The sequence below is a fragment of the Pipra filicauda genome, unplaced genomic scaffold (assembly GCF_003945595.2).
Source record: "Pipra filicauda isolate LSUMZ 115617 unplaced genomic scaffold, ASM394559v2 scaffold115_size4368891_pilon, whole genome shotgun sequence".
Classification (NCBI taxonomy): domain Eukaryota; kingdom Metazoa; phylum Chordata; class Aves; order Passeriformes; family Pipridae; genus Pipra; species Pipra filicauda.
This window is the reverse complement of record NW_024103607.1, coordinates 1,550,748-1,567,993: the sequence shown is the minus strand read 5'-3', so window position 1 is coordinate 1,567,993 and position 17,246 is coordinate 1,550,748. Positions and strand designations below refer to the sequence as shown.

Below are 17,246 nucleotides of genomic sequence, written 5' to 3'. Positions count from 1 at the left end.
TTTTAATGTGTGCAAAACGATAATTTTGTTCAAAAAGGTAGCATGAGCCCAGTTTAGCGTTCTGTTTGTATTTTGTTCTCAACAAAATAAATATATGTGCAGAGATAATTGATGAAGCATGCTTTAAAAAGAAAAATCTAAACAACATTTCGCTTTCCTTCCCCCTCATTTCATTTCCACTGTAACTGTGAGTGTGCTGATGCTGAAAGATACACATGGCAAGATTTAGCTTGTATGTGCCCTTATATTTTTTTTAGAAACTGTTCCAAGAAATAGTCATTTCTGAGCTCTGCATATGTGTATGTTAGATGCAATTCCCCATATAATTTTCGTAGTCTTTTATATTCCTCATGCCAGATATCTCCTGCAGCCCTCTGGGTTTTTACTGGGGATGTGATGGCACTTCCAATACTGAAATTTCTCTGCTGAAGCTCCTCCCTGCTGGGACTCCAGGGAAAAAGATTGGATGAGCGAAAGATAAGTGGACTCCTATGCCCTGTGAGCATGGTGAGATCTTGAAGTGCGTGAGGGGTGCCATGTTTTCATGTCTGTGAGATGTACTCTTTTTCCTGAAAACCGAGGTTTACAGTAGGAGGAAGAGCAACACCAGTGGCAGTGACATATCAGCAAATATGAAGAATAACTTGTGTTGAGGAGTGAAATAAATACAGAGGAAACACTAGAGCAGTGATGATTCTGCTAACAGAGCCTCCTGCTCTGCACAATTAAGAGGGATACATGGTCCTATAATGTGAACCTTGCAGTATCACACTGAATGTGAGGATGTAAGGAAGGGCCTGTATATAATTGTTAGGATTTGGAGTAAAAATCATAATAGGGTGTTTGAGATGTCCTGTAAAGATAAGGCCCCTGTACAAACATAAAGATCAAAAGGAGCAGTGCGAACACTCAGTGGTGAAGAAAGTGATGACCTCTTAATTTAATGATTCCCAAGAAAACTTGAAGTTATTTTACTAAAATATTGTGAGAGCCCCTGGGAATGAAAGGAAGAATCAGAGCATACAGATGTAAGTCAGTGTGGCTGCTTCTGTTGTCAGTGTGCAACACTCTGCCTGTGGTCAGAAACAGACCTGGAAAGAAGCATGAGAAAAATAAGCCCTATTTCATTGCCACAATTTTGTTGACTCCATCAGGCTGTCTGGAGTCATTTAAAGATAATGGGGGGAGAGGTGTTACGCACTAAATGTTACTGTTTTTATGATATGAAAGAAGAGTTAGGTGCAGTCTAGTTGGATCTCCCAATACTCAAAGAATATTACTGTCTTTAAACTGTGATGTAATTTGCTTATGCTGTACAGAGCAGAGAAGATACCCTTCTAATAGGAGCTTTTGTTATAGTAATGCCAACAGCAAGGGAAATATTCAGATTATTTTCCTGGAGATTGAAGCTGCTGCTGTTTGGAAAACAGTGCATTACACCATCTGTTTCCTTCTGATTGCGCACTACCATAGCCATTGTTGTGATTAATTTCTTTGCTTCTAGGCACAAATTTGAGTGCTTGAAAGAAGATTAAAAGCTTGTTTGCAGACAGGGATGTAGCTAATGGCTAGATTTCAGTAGGATTGTGTGTACTTACCAACTTCACAGCTCAAATCATCAATTTTCTGCATGCATTTGATATGTGAAGAAAGCAAGGAGAACATCCTTTTGCTTCACGGTAATAATCCTCTGCACGAATTGTTGGTGAGGTTTTCACTGTGTGTCAGTAGTGTCATTGCATGCTCAAAACAACTCTGGGACAATGAGTCACTTTTCACAGAATCACAGAATCATTTAGGTTGGAAAAGACCTTTAAGTTCATCGAGTCCAACTATTAACACTGCCAGGTCCACCACTAGGCCATGTCCCTGTGGTGGGGACACATCTGTATGTCTTTCAAATTCCTCCAGGGATGGTGACTCACCACTTCCTTGGACAGCCCATCAACTGTTTTTGTGAAGAAATTTTTCCTAATACCCAACCTAAACCTCCTTGGCACAACTTGAAGCCATTTTCTCCTGTTCTGCCTACCTGTGCTGGTTTAAAATGAACCCAACTCGAGAGATTACAAGTCAGAGTTACAATTTACTAAAAAGATTACAATAAATGCAATGATACAGAGAAAACTGGGTTTAACCCCCAAAGACAGATGTAGAACTCAGCCCCTTGGGACAAGAACAGAACAGTGTTTGTTAGCCCCTGTGCTGAGAAAAGCCCTGATGGCTGACAATCTGACGCAGGTGTCCCCTGCTCCCATTTGGTGCCTCCCCTGGTAAACTCAGAAAGAAACAGATTGTCTCTCGCAATGCTGTTGTTACCCTGTGTCTGACCAGAACCACTGCTTTGGGCCCACCAGTGACAAGCAGAACAAGAAAATGTGGAATTTTTTTCTAATATGGATGCTGTGCCTAATCTCAGTTCTTCTTTTGTTTGAAGCCTGAGTATGTAGTACATTGGCTATGAGCATCATGGTGCTTTTTCACCACTAGGCTGTTCTCATCTTTCCTTCCTTTTAATGTCTGTGTACTTAAATAGCTTAGTAGGCCTTTGACCCAGGACAGGTAGCACAGCTGCAATATGCAATGGTCCATTTGCTTCGTATAATGAATTTGGAAAACAAGTGATATTTGCATGACTCATCAGTTCTTAATTATTACTTTGATACTTTTCTTCATTGTCCCATTTCAAGATTGCCACGTTTGCCCATGGTTTCATGCTGAAAGTTGAACAAATTCCAGCTAGAACTGTAATGATTCTCCTCTGTTAACATAGCATATGCAAACCGGAATTTTGTAATAAGCTATTTAATATTTACTTCAATGTGATTAACTAAAGGTTATCTCTTTGAATTGCTTTCAGAGTAATAGTTGGTACATCATATTTTAAAAACCTTCTTCAGGGCGCTGTGTGTAATGGTATATATTTGGGTTGTGGTAGATCTGTGGCCACACAGAGCATAGTTAAACATAATTGAGAGGAAAATCTTGACTGCCAAGTAAAGCAGCATTATCAATTTCCTCTCTCCTGCATTGAAAGAGACAGGGGGAACAGACAGTGTAGAGTTTCCTGATATGTTTTAAGAAAGCCTGGGATTCGTTTCCCCACCCTTCCTTCCTATTAGCTGTTTGTTAACTCCCAGGAAGATTCAGGCTTTTCTTGTGAGAGCTCTCTGCTCTCATATTCTGGAAACAGGCTCTGCCTTTGAGGGGCTCAGTCCTCACTTTTGTGCAGATACAGGGAGAGGAAGAGGAGTTTTGATGATGAAAGTCTGACTTCGGGCAAGCGAACTGAAGAGGAGTTTCTAATTGACAACATTGTATCACAAAGGTATTTTCTTTTAATTTGCTGTCACGAACACAGCACTTGCCCCTGAGGAATACCGAGTGTTTGAGACACAGAATCAGGAAACACAGCAAGTGTCAGTGTGAGATTTCTGCCCTTGGAGTGCCAAGTTGTGAACTGACAAGCAAGACCATAAAGTTAAAAGAAAGACGTTCAACTTACCCTTCTTCAGGAGAAACCTCGCATTTTTCTTTGCCACAGCTGAAGATCCCTCACATTAAAGAGAAGGATGTGAAGACGGAGCCTAAAGTATCAGCTAGTTGGGGCGAGCAGTGGCGTTGGATCTCCGTATGCTGCTGGAGTGCACTAACAAATTGAATGTTTTGTGGGGGCTTTTCTTCATCCAAAACAGGGCAGGGCTGTTAGTTTGACTATAGTTATTTCGGATAAAACACCAAAAAGAGACGGTTTCACAGTTTTTTTAAATTTCACTTGCTCGTCTGACCTGCTTACATGACAAGTTGTGCCTTCCTTGTTCATAGTAATCACAGGGAGAGTAGACTGAAAGTTGTGGCAAGATGTCCTGTCTGCTGGGTGCAGCACACTAGGAACTGAGAGGGCCTCGCAATTTTATACAGAAACAATCTTGGCATTTTCAGTCCATTAAGTGCAACTGATTTTTCTTTTTCCTTTCTAGTAAAATCAGGTATTGGTTCCTGAGGAAAAGCACATACAATACAAATAATTGCACTGAGGCTGTTTCCAGGCCTTTAAATCCCACCTTTTTTATCATTTTTTGGTAGCATTTGAATTTGGCAAATAAGTTTCACGTTCCGTTGACATTTAAAAACAAAATTAGAGTGTCTTTCTGGAAGAGTTAATTCTGAAGAGCAGATTTTTTATTTCCTTTACTGATTAACTTGGTGAAGATACATCCATGTCTCAACGCCATTTTTTAAGGGAAAGACATGAAAGTCATTTTAGGATCCTACCAAGATTCTTCCAAATCCTTCATGGCAGACGGCACTCGAGAAATAACCCACATCAAATATGCTCTGGTGAGGCGAATGTATACGTGATTCTACAGTGTGATGTATGTGTGTGTAGAATGTTGCACTTGAATTTGAGTAGCATGTGAGTTGAAAGGAGCAGTAATTAGCCTAGGATATGTGTTACTGATTTTCTCAACTGATGATTCTTGCAGGAACAAGTGTTGTTTCTGAAAGCGAACTCATGTAGGGATCCAGCAACTGTTACAGTTAAAAAATATGTATCTTTGTCAATATGAGGTATTACTCATGATAGTGTTTACTCTCTGTCACCAGTATTTACTGGAAAAAAAATTTATATCTTATTTTTCCTTGCAATTCCAGGTGTATGACAGTATCTAACACAGATCTGAATGCTTTACACCAGCCCTCCTTTTGTATTCTGGAAGAATGTCACTGAGTGTTCCTCTCCTAAAAAATATAATTAATTAAGCCAAAAAAATAAATTCTTAACTGTACTCAAAAAATCAAGAAGCCTCTGATCTTTAAATTTTTAAATTCAAATTAAAATTTTTAAATTAGGACTTGCCACCAGTTACTCAATCTCAAAGTCTGTTTCATACAGTGTGTGGTGTAATAACACGTTAGTGTGACTGATAATTATATAATATTTGTGTTTAGTAAAGCTGCATTTTGGAGTTTTTTTCTCTGAACTAAGTTAACTCTGCCTGGCTAAGATAAGCTGAATTACAATTTTTCAATAATTAGTTAAAACTTTCTTGGTCTTTTTATGTATAGTGACCTATTGTGGTCTTTAAAAAAAAAGAGGACTTTTTTTGTTTCTTTTTAAATTAATTTGAAAATTGAAATTAACATAAGCTAGGCTAGCTTAGTTAATTTTCAAGGCTTTTCAATATTTCTTTCTTTAATGTTGACATTTACTGATAGGAAAAAAAATAAGAAGAGAAAAATGCCTCTCTGGTGATTCATTTTTCTCATACCTTCATTTGTACTGTGCTCACGAGTCGTTTGTCATCTACTGGGTTTGGAATTAAAATTGTAAGGGGTTTTTTTGTAAACTTTTTTTATAACCTCTGAAACGTAAAGATTTCACCTTTCCTGACTTACCAGTTCTAGACATTCATGAGGCCAAGGCTTGGTATTTTTAGGGGTACTAACTAGTAAATTATAAAAATTTAACATTTAATTCTATTCAGCTCAGAATAGAAAAAGGTTTTATGTTAATTGCTGTTAATCACAGCTGTAAAGAAAAATGAAGAAAAATTAAGTAATATTTTAACCACATGGGATGCAGTCTTGCAAAGCAAAGCAAAACAAGATCTCCTCTAATTTGAGTCTTACTTTCATGTAGCATTCAACCATCACTTGGTAGCACTCACACTGCTGTCAAGTCCTAAGTGTAGCCATAAAAGCCATCACTTTCACCAAATATTTTATAATAATTATGTTTTTATGAGTTTCAGGCACCAGCTGGCCATTCATGAATGGATTGGAGCTAATTCCAAGTACAGGCAAAGCTTGACTACATAGGAGAAAACCACAGATTTATTCTATTGTACACATTCTAACATAGTTTTCCTATTTTTTGCCTAATTTCCTTTAGACTAAGCTCCTTAATATAAATCTTGTAATGCCGTACCATCATCTTTTACTTACAGGTTCCTTTCACTATATATAAGTGTGTGTATAGTCAGAAAATAGTATGTTCCTCTAGGAAGCTGTCTGTTCTGTCTCCCACCCATTTTTATTATTATTGCAAAACTCCTTTTGATCATGTTGCAGCCTTTTCTCTTTGAAGTCTTCAAGTATGCAAAAATTCTGTTTCCTTTCCTTCCTGTTACCCATTTTATGTTGACAGTAGGAAAGCAATTATATGCTTTTAATGTTAACCTTATATATTCAGTAAGAATTATTCAGTTGTTTTGGTCGAAGCTGTTTTATGGCCTTTTTGGACTGATAGGAGTTTTCACACCTTGCTGGTGGCAAACCTCAGCTTTCAGTGGCACTTTCAGACCAAATGTTACACAGAAGGTAGATCAAAGTTTTAGATTTTAGAAGGGAAGAGGTACTCCAGCCTGGGAACATTTTTGTCCTGTAGGTATGCTAGGTGAAATTACAATTTTTTGTCAAGAATGTATTTCTCAAGTAAATGTGCTTGTGGTTCAGTGAATCCCATGAGGTATGCACCTCTCTTCTCCTTGTGACAAAGTTGAGCCACTCTGTCCTGCTGTCCCAGGTCTCACAAAGCTTTGTTCTCTCTTCATTAGCATCTCTGGAAATTGCTGAGAGCATGTTTGCTTCGCTGTGACTTCATCCTTTCCCTGGATGTTAAAATCTTTAATATAGAACATAGTAATCTTTAACTGAACAATAAATATTCTAGTTCATATATTGATTTTGCATTAGCTTATTTACCTTAATAAGAGAAGCTGGGCTTGATTCCAGTTGTCATACTTCATGAATTCCATCTCTGTTTTATTTTCATTTTAACAAAGCAGACTTTATTTACTGCAGCTCGTGGACAGTTGGATCTGTCCTCCTTGGCCTAATCCTCACTGCACTGTTCCCTGCAGGTGTCTTCTACTCAGGGCAGGCTGTGTTGCCCTTATCCGCTCACGCCAGTTGAGCCCTAGCTCTGGTGACACTTGTTCTTTGGAATGCAGAGGTTTGGGACCAGCTGCCACGTGGCCTCTACTGCCTGGGTAGGCAAGGCCCAGGCTGGTACAGCCAGGCTTGTGTGAGGCAGCATCGTGTTTTCTGAATCTGTCGCTGAACTGTGTCTCTTCTGTGTACTTCTGCATCTCTGACTGCAAGCAGGTGGGGCAGCAGTTGTGGATTTGTGGAGGATTTCAGCTCTGGAAAGCTGTGGCTCCGAGCAGTCTTCTGTGAGGACACTTGTCTCCCATCAGTAGGGGAGATTTCTCAGGGTGCTGAATTGCTGTGGCCCTTTGTGGTGGGCTTCCTGACACAATGCTCATAGACCATCCTTTGAGATTCTCCCTCTTCTCGCTTTCTCTGAGCAAATGGGAACAGTAGGTCGGCTTGAACTGAGAGCTGTAAAACAAGTCTGGCAAGTAGAGACGCCAGAGACATCTGTCTTCAGTCTGTGCTGCGTGTAGTATGGATGGGGAGTATCTTTGGAGACATCCTACAGTCTGCATCTTTTCACACTGGATTCAGGTTGGTTTTCTGATGAAGATGACTGAAGCAGTTTGCTTTCATGTGTAGCTCTAGGCGTGTAATGAATGAAGAGACTGTCCGTGTCACAGGGTCCTTCCAAGCCAAAGAAGTTCTGCAAAAAGGTACAGTGAGGCAGCGCTGTAATGTGTGTGTCTAATACTAATAGATTTTTGTAGTAAAGGAGTCAGATAACCTGAATAATCCACAACAAAGAGTGAAGAAGAGTCTAGAGGAAGAGCACCTTTGCATCTTCTGTGTCAGCCGAGGGGACGGAGATGTGGTACATCTTCTGGAGCTGTATGAATATTTCTGTTAGATATTGATCATTCTTGTATGGGGAGAGGGAGTTAGCTTACAGACAGGCTAGGAAAATGTGTTAATGCAGAAAATGTCGGACTGAGAATACTAATATAGCAGAAATATTTAAGTACCTGAAGACTTCAATGTACCTGAAGTCAGGTACATTGTACCTGATGTAGCCAAAGCCTGCCTGGAGCCTGTGCAAATACTGACATTTCTGGTTGGTGTTCAGGTCCGCCACAACAACTTTATTACTGTTAGTCCTGATGCTAGATAGGTCAAGGCATGTAAGGCTGTGTTTTCTGTTTGCTGCGTTCACATTTTTGTTTGCTAGCTGGATAAATGTGTTGAAAATGAATTCAGTTGAGATTTTGAGCTTCCATACTTGAGACTTTCATTACCTGTCCTGCTTGAAATGCCCTTGCAATTTTTCCATCAGAAAGACAGAGAAGAGAGTTGGGTGTGAATCCATAGCAGAGGTGACAAACTGTACTTCTGAGTGAGCAATTCAATACAACTAGTTCCAGATAGTATGGTGAATATCTGCATGAAAAACAGTTTGCTTTGCCTTGCTAAAACCTAACACTAGTGAAAATATGCTTAGGGCTTATGCCTATGCTTAGATATACTGTATGAGACACTGGGTATATCAGCAGTCTGTAAATATTCAGGGTGGGGACGTGAGGGGAGAACGCTATAATTAAAGAGATAATTACAAGAACGGTGGCATTAGTGGAGGAAAATATATTTGTAAAGTCATCTTGTGCCACCTGTTGCATTTAAGGAACAAAGTTCAGTTAATAGGAAAGCTCTAACCTTCTCAGGGTAGTTTGTTCTGAGCAGGGGAAGAGAAAAGTGGACCCTTTTCTTCTCTGATGATGAATCAGAGAGGAATTTCAGTAGCAGAAATGAAGAGCTATTATTTTTTCTCAGAATGGTGTTCATGGCTGGACTTTGTAGCACAGGGTAAGTTGGCTTAACTTTATAATAGTTTCTAGGTCTTGTAAATGTAAACAGACCTGTGTAGTCTGTTAAGTCAGGGCTGTGTAAGGTGTGTGGGTTGGGACTGCGTTCTTGGAAGAGTTTTGAACATGTTTTATGTATGCCAAAAAACCATGCATTTCAAGAGCCTTAATATAAATTTTGCGAGCTCACTGATTCTTGAAAATACACTCTGTTCATCAAATACACATCATTGGGAGAGTGTGTGTTGTGGATGGTAGTGTTTGGATTTTATTTTAAGAACTTTTTCCAAAGGAAGTAAAATATTAGATATTTTGGGTTCTAAATTTTCATATAAGGTTTTTATAGACCTTTCTTTCCTCTCAAATATCACACCCCAAACTTGTTACCATTTAATATCTGTGATGTACCTAAATTCAGTGATTTATTGGGCTCAGACAAGTTACTTGGTGAAAAGTGAGCACATCAGCAAAACAGTTGACATCTTTCCAAAGACAGAAAAGTTTCCGAGCAGTATGTGCATCAAAAGTGAACTGTTTCTTTCTTCAAATAATTTTCAGAGCATCATCATGCAATTTAATAGGGACATATTCAGTGTATGTTTTCTGATTAAGAGGTTGCTACTATTCAGAGATACCAATTCAGTGATACTGGCAAACGTTTTTCTTCCTTCACTTAATATGTCTGGTTCGACTTATATAAATCTGAGAGACCTCAGCCTTTCTTTTTTTAAATCCTTTTTGCTGCCTTTTTATTAATTTAAGAAGTTTTATTCTTTGTGTTAAAAAGTAAAAGTGAAGAAAATGCATGATTTGAGGAGAGTATTTTACAATCACATTAAGATGCATGCTTTGATGGAAAGTAGAAATATCTAAAAAGAATGACATTATCAGGAGATTTTTGAGATGGTCCCACTCAAGATTCCTGAAATTGCTTATTATTTCACATTTCTTGTGTTAAAAAGAAATTTGAATAAAATTATAATATTTTAAATTACACTGTTGTAAAAGTTACTATTTTAAAATTTTTGGTGCCTTAACTTGGAGGGAAGAATTTTACTTCTCTAGCTGTGTGCATGACGAAGGAATATGTAGGTTCTGGGTACTGATATACAGGCCACCACTTTTATTTTCCTGGATGATGATTCTTCCAAGAAAACAAGGGCTTTAAAGAGTCTTTGTAATGAGCAAGAGACACACACACAGAATTAGGGGCAATAAAAGACCTTGCTTCTAGGTTCCTTTTCCAGTAGATCCACACTGACTGAATTCCAGGAGCCTGTTCCCTTGCCCCTTGGACCTCCCCAGTGTCAGCCTGTGATTTTCTCTTTTTCCCTTTTTGCTAAGATTTAGGCTGTCTATGAGTTTTCTTACAGAGAACAGACCTTTTCTAAGGGTTGTTGTGTGACATTAAGGGTTGCACATGTGAATGGAAGGAAAAAATGTGAAAAATAGTTACTTCAATACGTGTAATATAAATCCTCAGACAACAAAATCTGTGTCTGTGATGCTTGAAATGGGGAAAAAAAAATGTCTTCCTGTGCATTAGTACTACCTGAAAAGCCCATTTAATTAGAGACACCAGCATATACAATATTACTGTCATAATAGGCAGTGAGCTAGTACGAATTTATATTTTTCCTGCTTTCATGGCCGCTGAAGAATATTTGAAAAAAATAATGCAATAATGAAAAAAAGAACTTAGGGTTTCCCTGATCAATAATCTGAGAGACTTTGCTTCAATAATTTAGAGGAAAATTACTTCCTGTTCTTACAACGTATTTTTGCATTTCCAAATAGAGAATTGTCAACAAGTAGATATTTGTTCTTTGGGCAGAACCAGTCCTGGAGCCAGGATGTAACTTTATTTACACCCTTTATCTTCTTAATTGTTCTTTCAAGAAGTTACAATTCTCATGTGCTGTTGCAATCTGTTTAGCTGTACTGAAGTCATGCTTAATAAGACGGTTTGCACTACTTCCTCTTACTGTGTATGCTTACAGTGTTTAATGAAATCCCACATGATCTCCAAATTAACCTCAAAGGTTAAGCTAACCTGAAAAGGTTGAACACACATGGCCTCTTGGTGAAGCACACTAAGTCAAAAGGATCAAAGTTTATTGTAAGATTTCCAGCGCTTCCTGATTGAAGCTAGCTCTTGTATTTACTTATATATTTTATCTTGTTGAGCCACTATGTCTTCTTCCAAAGCAGGAAGCGAAGACCAGTGCAACTTTAATGTGCATTTCTTGCTCAGTGATTTACAAAACACCCCAAAAGACATTTTATTTTAGTCAGCAGTTAATCCAACCTCACACGCAGTTTCTGTTTGTTGTACATTGACTCGAGTATGGCATGAAACCTTTCTCTGTCTTGTTGGTTGGTGTTTTTTCTGTAAATAATGGCTAAGAGCTGCTTACAGTCTTAGTTTTCACAGTTACTTACTCTTAAGCAGTCTTTGGTGTCATTGACTGTGAGTTTGTCAACTTGCACACAATTCAGGGTGAGGGACCAGGCTGTTGAATAAGTTCATTCTTCCCTTTTGGAGTGAGGCCAAAGAACTAACTGAAGGACATGGGAATCTTCTGTAGGGGCTGCTTCTTCTCCTTTCTCATCCCCAGGTGGAAAAAAAGAAAAGAGATTTTTCCAGCTGCACTGCTATCAGCATGCAGTGAGTTTTGGTCTCATTTTAATCAGTCTTACATATTTTAATCAGTCTTACACTTATTTGTAATTTCAAAGTTTTTAGTCAGTTCTGGAACTTTTGTAAATAGAGGTCACAAAAAAAGTGAGTCCAGGGACTGAGCTAGAAGAAGACCTTGAAGGGCTCAGAGGAGATGGATTGCATCCATTTTAGTAAAGAGTTTTGTTCATTTAACAAACACATAGCAGTGAGGCAGTTGGGAGAAAGTGATTCTATAATTTCAAATGTGAGTGGTTAGTCAAGAGTATGCTTCTAAAAAAATGTCTCTAGTAAAATTCTGGTGACAATTTATCTTATTGTCCTGGATTATAATAACTCTTGTGATTTGTGAATTCCCTACAGTAATTTTAATCTTGACAAGGCTGTATTCTGAAAATCATTAGGACTTTCAGATGGACAGTCGTAACATAGTCGTAACATAACATACTTAGTTGTATTACTGATGAGTAATTCTCTGAATGATTCCCTCTTTTAATTTATTTATTTGAGAAATCACTTTAGAGGTCTCCACAGTATGTGACATATAGTTTACATGATTCTATGTCAGAGGACTAGTTGAAGAACTCATCTGTGTCCTTTGGCTTTTGGGGAAGGAATTACTTGCTTTTCAGGCTTTCATTTGAAGGAAAGATGTAATATATATTTCCTTCCTTTTTTTCTTCTAGGTGAAAGATAAGATTTCATGAAACAACAAGCAACTTGTTTTATTCAGTGAGCCTGTGGAGCAGAATTACTCTTTAATTCCTAAGCCTTCATGATTAAAAAATAAGTATTTTCTCTGTTTTAGCCAAACACTTATCTAATACCTACCCTCTTTGGTGGATTCCAAATGTGTATATGAGAAAGTGGATAAGGATCAGTTGTTTTTAAAAAGAGCTGGTATGTGAAACGAAGAATTCAAGATGCTGCCTCTATCCTTTTTCATTAGAGAAATTCTGCCTTTCCAATACTGCTTGTTATAACTGGATTTTTGAAATAGAAACTCAAAACGTCCTTCTAGAGAGCCCCAAACCACACAGCTCTCCTTCAACTCTCCTCTCAAACTCTCTAGCTTCTACTATCTATATCTCTAGGACTCCAGTAGTGTCTTCAGGCATTTTAACTTGACTGTGCACATGGGGCACAGGTAATGTTTTGCAGTCTGTCGCTGTGCCATCTACCATGATGGCCATCAAAAGCTGTTCAAGGACTTCAGGTCCGAGTACAGGTGGTGTCTACTATCTTCTTCAGTATAAACTTTTAGCCCTTTGGTTGATAACATTTGACCTTGGTTTTTTCTCTGATTTTTTTCTGACTTCCAGCTATTGAAAATTATGTTCTTTGTCTGCAAGGTAAGTTGTAATAATTATTTTTGCAGATGTTGTCATGTGCCTTTATAGCTATTTTAGGGATCAATTCCTTGAGGAAAAAAAAAATCAAGATTCCAGGGGGTTTTGAGTGTTTTCCTGTTTAATCGGAAGTTATTTCATAATTGAGAAGCAAAATTTTTTTATGTTGGTAATATGAAAATGTTTTATACTGTGCTTTGCTTACAGAAATACATGATCTTTTTTACTTGAATTAGCTAAGATATAACAGTCTCCAGATGCACGTGCTGAATAATGACAAAGAGTGCTTAATATTTCATGAAAATACCCCCTTTGACCGAATGAAGTATGTACATGGCTCATTTATTGATGAACAGAATGTCCTATGGCAGAAAAGATACCCAAGAAATAAAACAGAGGTTTAGTCATCTTTTAACTCAAGCAACAAGACAAAATGTGTGTTTAAGATAGCCTGGTGGGAGATTGCTTTTTTCCTGAGCGTGACTGGAACTTTTAAAATTTGTCTTGTCAAACAAAAAGACTAACATTGTTTGCTGTTTGAGAGAGGAGCTGCATTGGCTCAGGTTACTGTCTGTACAGTGCTACTTAAGCGTTGTATGAACCACCAAGGCTCAAAGACACAGAATGATGTAAATGGAAGTTGGGTACCTCAGCCAAAAAGTGGGACCCTAGGTATCACTACTTGATGAGTACAATTTTCACAGTGCCCAGAAATAACCCTCTGGGAATGCCAGATATGCCATCCTAAAATGCAGTGGCATCCTTAACCAAGGAGATCCTCTGCCTATGTCCCATGAAGTGTTCTAATCTGTTCAGCGTGCTCCAAGCACAAGTAATGTGCACCCAGCAGTTCAGCACAAAACCAATCTCTGCTGCCATTTTCACTGAAAGCATTAAAGGAGGTTTGATGGTACCGACCTTTACTATTAAAACTTAAAAACATAACTGTCTTAGTGTCTCCCAACAAAGCCTATTTCTTTGCCGAAGGAAGGACTTAGGGTTTTGGCCCAGCTCTTGGAATTGCTTTCTGTATTCAATTTTCTAAATACAGATCAGACTGTGTGCAGAGAACTTGAGTTGTGTTGGAAAAATTAGTAATGAACCTTCAGGTTTTGAGGTGTCAGGAGGTTGTTTTGAGGATCATGCCCTTAGACTCAGGTAACAGCTTTCTCCCTGAAAGTGCCTAAGCCATTGTTTGGCAGTGAATTCAGTTTAGTGCCTAAACACCTGGAATTTGTATGGGAGTTTGAGGTTAAAGATCTTATAGTCACAAGAGTTATGGATCTTCCACCCGGTATTTCCATTCTAGCATGCTCTCAGTATAAAAGAGAGAAATGGTATTCCCAAGCCTGTCTTATCAGATACATTTTTGGCCATTTGCCCCGTTTCAGGTCACCTCAGTTTACCTGCTTCAGTGTTAAAAAATAACCGAGCATATTTTTTGGGAACAAGGAGTCATAAACAGAGTAATAACAACTGTTTTCCACATTACACTGCTTCCTTCTCTTGGTTACAAAAACCTACTATCATTGTTTACATTTAAATAATAAGCATGCTCTGTCCTCTCTCCCTGTCCCAGTACACGCCAACCTCGAATCCTTGTGGTCCACAGGATTTTTATGGATGCTCTGCAGCACACTGCTGCCTCGAAGTCTCCTGTCCAAACAATGGGCTTGTTCACTCTTGAATAGTTTAAATTTTTAAAAACAATTTCCTCTATGTGCCCATGTTTATTTTAGAAAGGAAAAAACAGAGGTTGCTGTTGTTACCTGCACACAGAAGCACTGCTTCAGAGAGAGTAAACATGTTTTAGAGCATGTTTAGAGCCAACAGTTAAGCAAGTGAGGGGAGGCAATATGGTATGAAATAATAATATCAGAAAAAGTAGGTTTTGCATTAGTTTGCCAAACTGGGGAGCACACCAGAAATATACTGATTAGCTCCTAATCTCTGCTGTTGCATGGGAGGCAGCAACTTCAGTGGAATTGCTGCCACAGACAGGAACAGGATTGCATTAGGACTGAGTCTGTTTCTCAGTGTTTAAGCTTCAGGAGAAACTTTGGTTACTGGTTTATAGCACAGCACTTAATCTGAAGACCTTCTTGCAGGAGTAATGTTTGCACAAGCTCTGTATCAGCCAACTGCTGGTGGCTGCACCTGTGAATCTTTAAATGCCTGTGAATTCAGCCCAGCTGGGCTGGCTGAAGTTAAATACCTGTCAGCTTCCAGGAGGTGCTAGATGGATGCATGCTGCTTTTTTGGGCAAGCTGATGATAGAGCTGTGAGTCTTTTCCTTCCACTCAGGTACAATGAGAGCTTCTTCTTGCCTGAAGAAGAAAACATGAAATAAGCTTAATGAAGTTGTTTTTTGTTGTTGGTTTGTGGAGACTAACATACTTACATGGTGTTACCTCTTTGTAGCCGAGCTGCTTTTTTTCTTCACAAGTTAATGAACTAGGTGGTTAAAAAGATGTACAGTGGGGTTTTTTTCTGCTTAAAGGAATTATATGCAGCTAATGGTAGGGAATTGAATATGTATTATATACGTGAGCTGCATCAAATTTGTTCATAGTGCAGGAAAAGAAATTCTAATGAAGAAAACACTGTGAGAGCTGATGGAAAACACTTCCAGAATCTTAGGATGGGGGAAAAATGGAATATTTTGGGGCTGGTGGAAACTAAATGCATTTTTTGCAGAGGCAACAAGAAGAGCAGAAAGAATGGCCAGGGGTTGTGTGAGTGTTGTCGCTTACTCCTGTGAGATTCATGGGCATTAGTTCAGCTGCTGCATGTGTCAGAACAAGTGGAATTTGCTCTTTGGCATTTGTTTCATCCTTCTTTGTGTCTTCTTTCTCCTTATGGAAAGGAGAAGAAATATAAAACTGCTTCAAAAGCTTTTGGGATTAGGGTGTTTTCCCAGAACTGCAAAAGGGAGAAACTTCACAAGTTTTGCATTCTGTTAATTGCAAAATCCTAATCAGTGGAGACTAGGAGGTTGATGTGATGGGTTGCCAACTTTTTATAGTTCTTTCCTAAAGGTTTGAAATATTACATCTCTTACATGGCTGGTGCATCTATTTTTGTTATTGCTCATCTCAAAATAGTGTGAAGGTTTTTGAGGCATACTGAAAAAGCTGGCCTCCCGAAATTAGAGGTTAAATGCTGATAAACTGCCCTTGGCAGAGGCGGGGCTTTGTTGTTTCAGTTCACAACCCTGCCTGAGCTGTCACACCTAGGCCAAAAGTAAATACAGTACCAGGGCAAGTAGCAGTCTTTAATGTGGAAAATGAAGGTAATGCTGCTGTTAAAGAGCTTGGTCTCCATACTGCTGTCCTGAATGGGCCAGGAAGCATCCCAGGAAACTAGAAAAGAAGGAAAAGGTCTTCTTTAGGCTGATTAACATCTCAGGGACTGGCTGCTTTTTCAATCAGGTAAGGGTATAGGCTTCCTGTTTGCTTCCCAGAGACTGGAAACAGAACACAGATATGGCTGCTATGCTGCAGTAGTTTATGGATGTTACAACAGCTCTTTACAGGGTTAGGGTTTTTTAAAATTTATTTTGAAGAAGTGGTTTATTAAAGGGATCACTGCCTTTTTAAATGATACAATAAGATTTTCTTAAAAATTCTGCATCTACAAAGTAAAAAGGTCAGGTGCGATTTTATGTCATGTCTTTCCACAGAGAGCAACCCACGTGGGCTTTGTCTCTGCTCCACTGACTTAATCTAACCAATATCATGCTGCTAAGCACAAGGGATAAGGTACTTTATTCTCTCGTTACAGTGAGACTTTCTTAAAAGCTAATTTCTGTTGAGACCCTGAAGCAGTTCTCCTGGTTAGCTCTCCAGAAGAAACTAGTCTGGTTTCTGCTTTTTTTTCTTTTTGATTGGTGGAAAATGAGCTTTGGTTACTCTTTATTGATGTTAAGACTCTTCTTTTCTTAAGAAAACTGTGGGGCTTGTTGAAGCCCAGAACGGTGAAAGGATTGGCTAAGGGAGAAATTGAGATACTGTTTTGGAAACCTTTAAGGGGTTTGAGGATTGCTCAGTGTGTTTGCTTGCATTTTTTCACACTTTTCCCATGTGTGGGGCCTGGGTGGGTTGCACAGCTTGCTGCAGTGTGCATACCTTGGCTACAAAAATTCCAAATCATAAGTCAAAATCAAAACTGCCTTGATAAATAAGAAGACAGTGACATTTTTTTTCCTATCAGTTATGTGGGTTTTGCTATTTTCAAGTGTAACCTCGCAATAATGTGGGCCAGATTTATGCAGTGCAAGGACCTAAGGTTGATGGCCAATTCTGAAGAATTTTGCCTATAATTGCTAATTTAAAATGACAAATAACTGATATAATCTCATAACCAGATTTTTTTTAAACTCATTTGGAACTATGAATAATCTTCCACTACTGAAATATTTTAATTAACTTGTTCAAACCTACCTCAAATTATTATTTTTGAGATGTGATAAAACTAATA

General features: G+C 38.5%; 1 protein-coding gene across 8 annotated transcripts in view; it reads left to right on the top strand.

The window, feature by feature from the left end:
- The window catches only part of MCF2L (MCF.2 cell line derived transforming sequence like), a 151,089-nt gene that overhangs the window by 46,438 nt on the left and 87,405 nt on the right, over positions 1 to 17,246 (top strand). Inside the window, exon 1 of one of the 8 annotated variants that reach the window (XM_027743466.2) lies at positions 4,219 to 4,341. The exons of the other annotated variants lie outside the window; for them this stretch is intronic. Coding sequence (XP_027599267.2) covers positions 4,221 to 4,341 — 121 coding nt within the window. The 5' untranslated portion in view covers positions 4,219 to 4,220. Of the gene's footprint in view, positions 1 to 4,218; positions 4,342 to 17,246 lie in introns of those variants that run through there. 8 annotated transcript variants of the gene reach the window in all.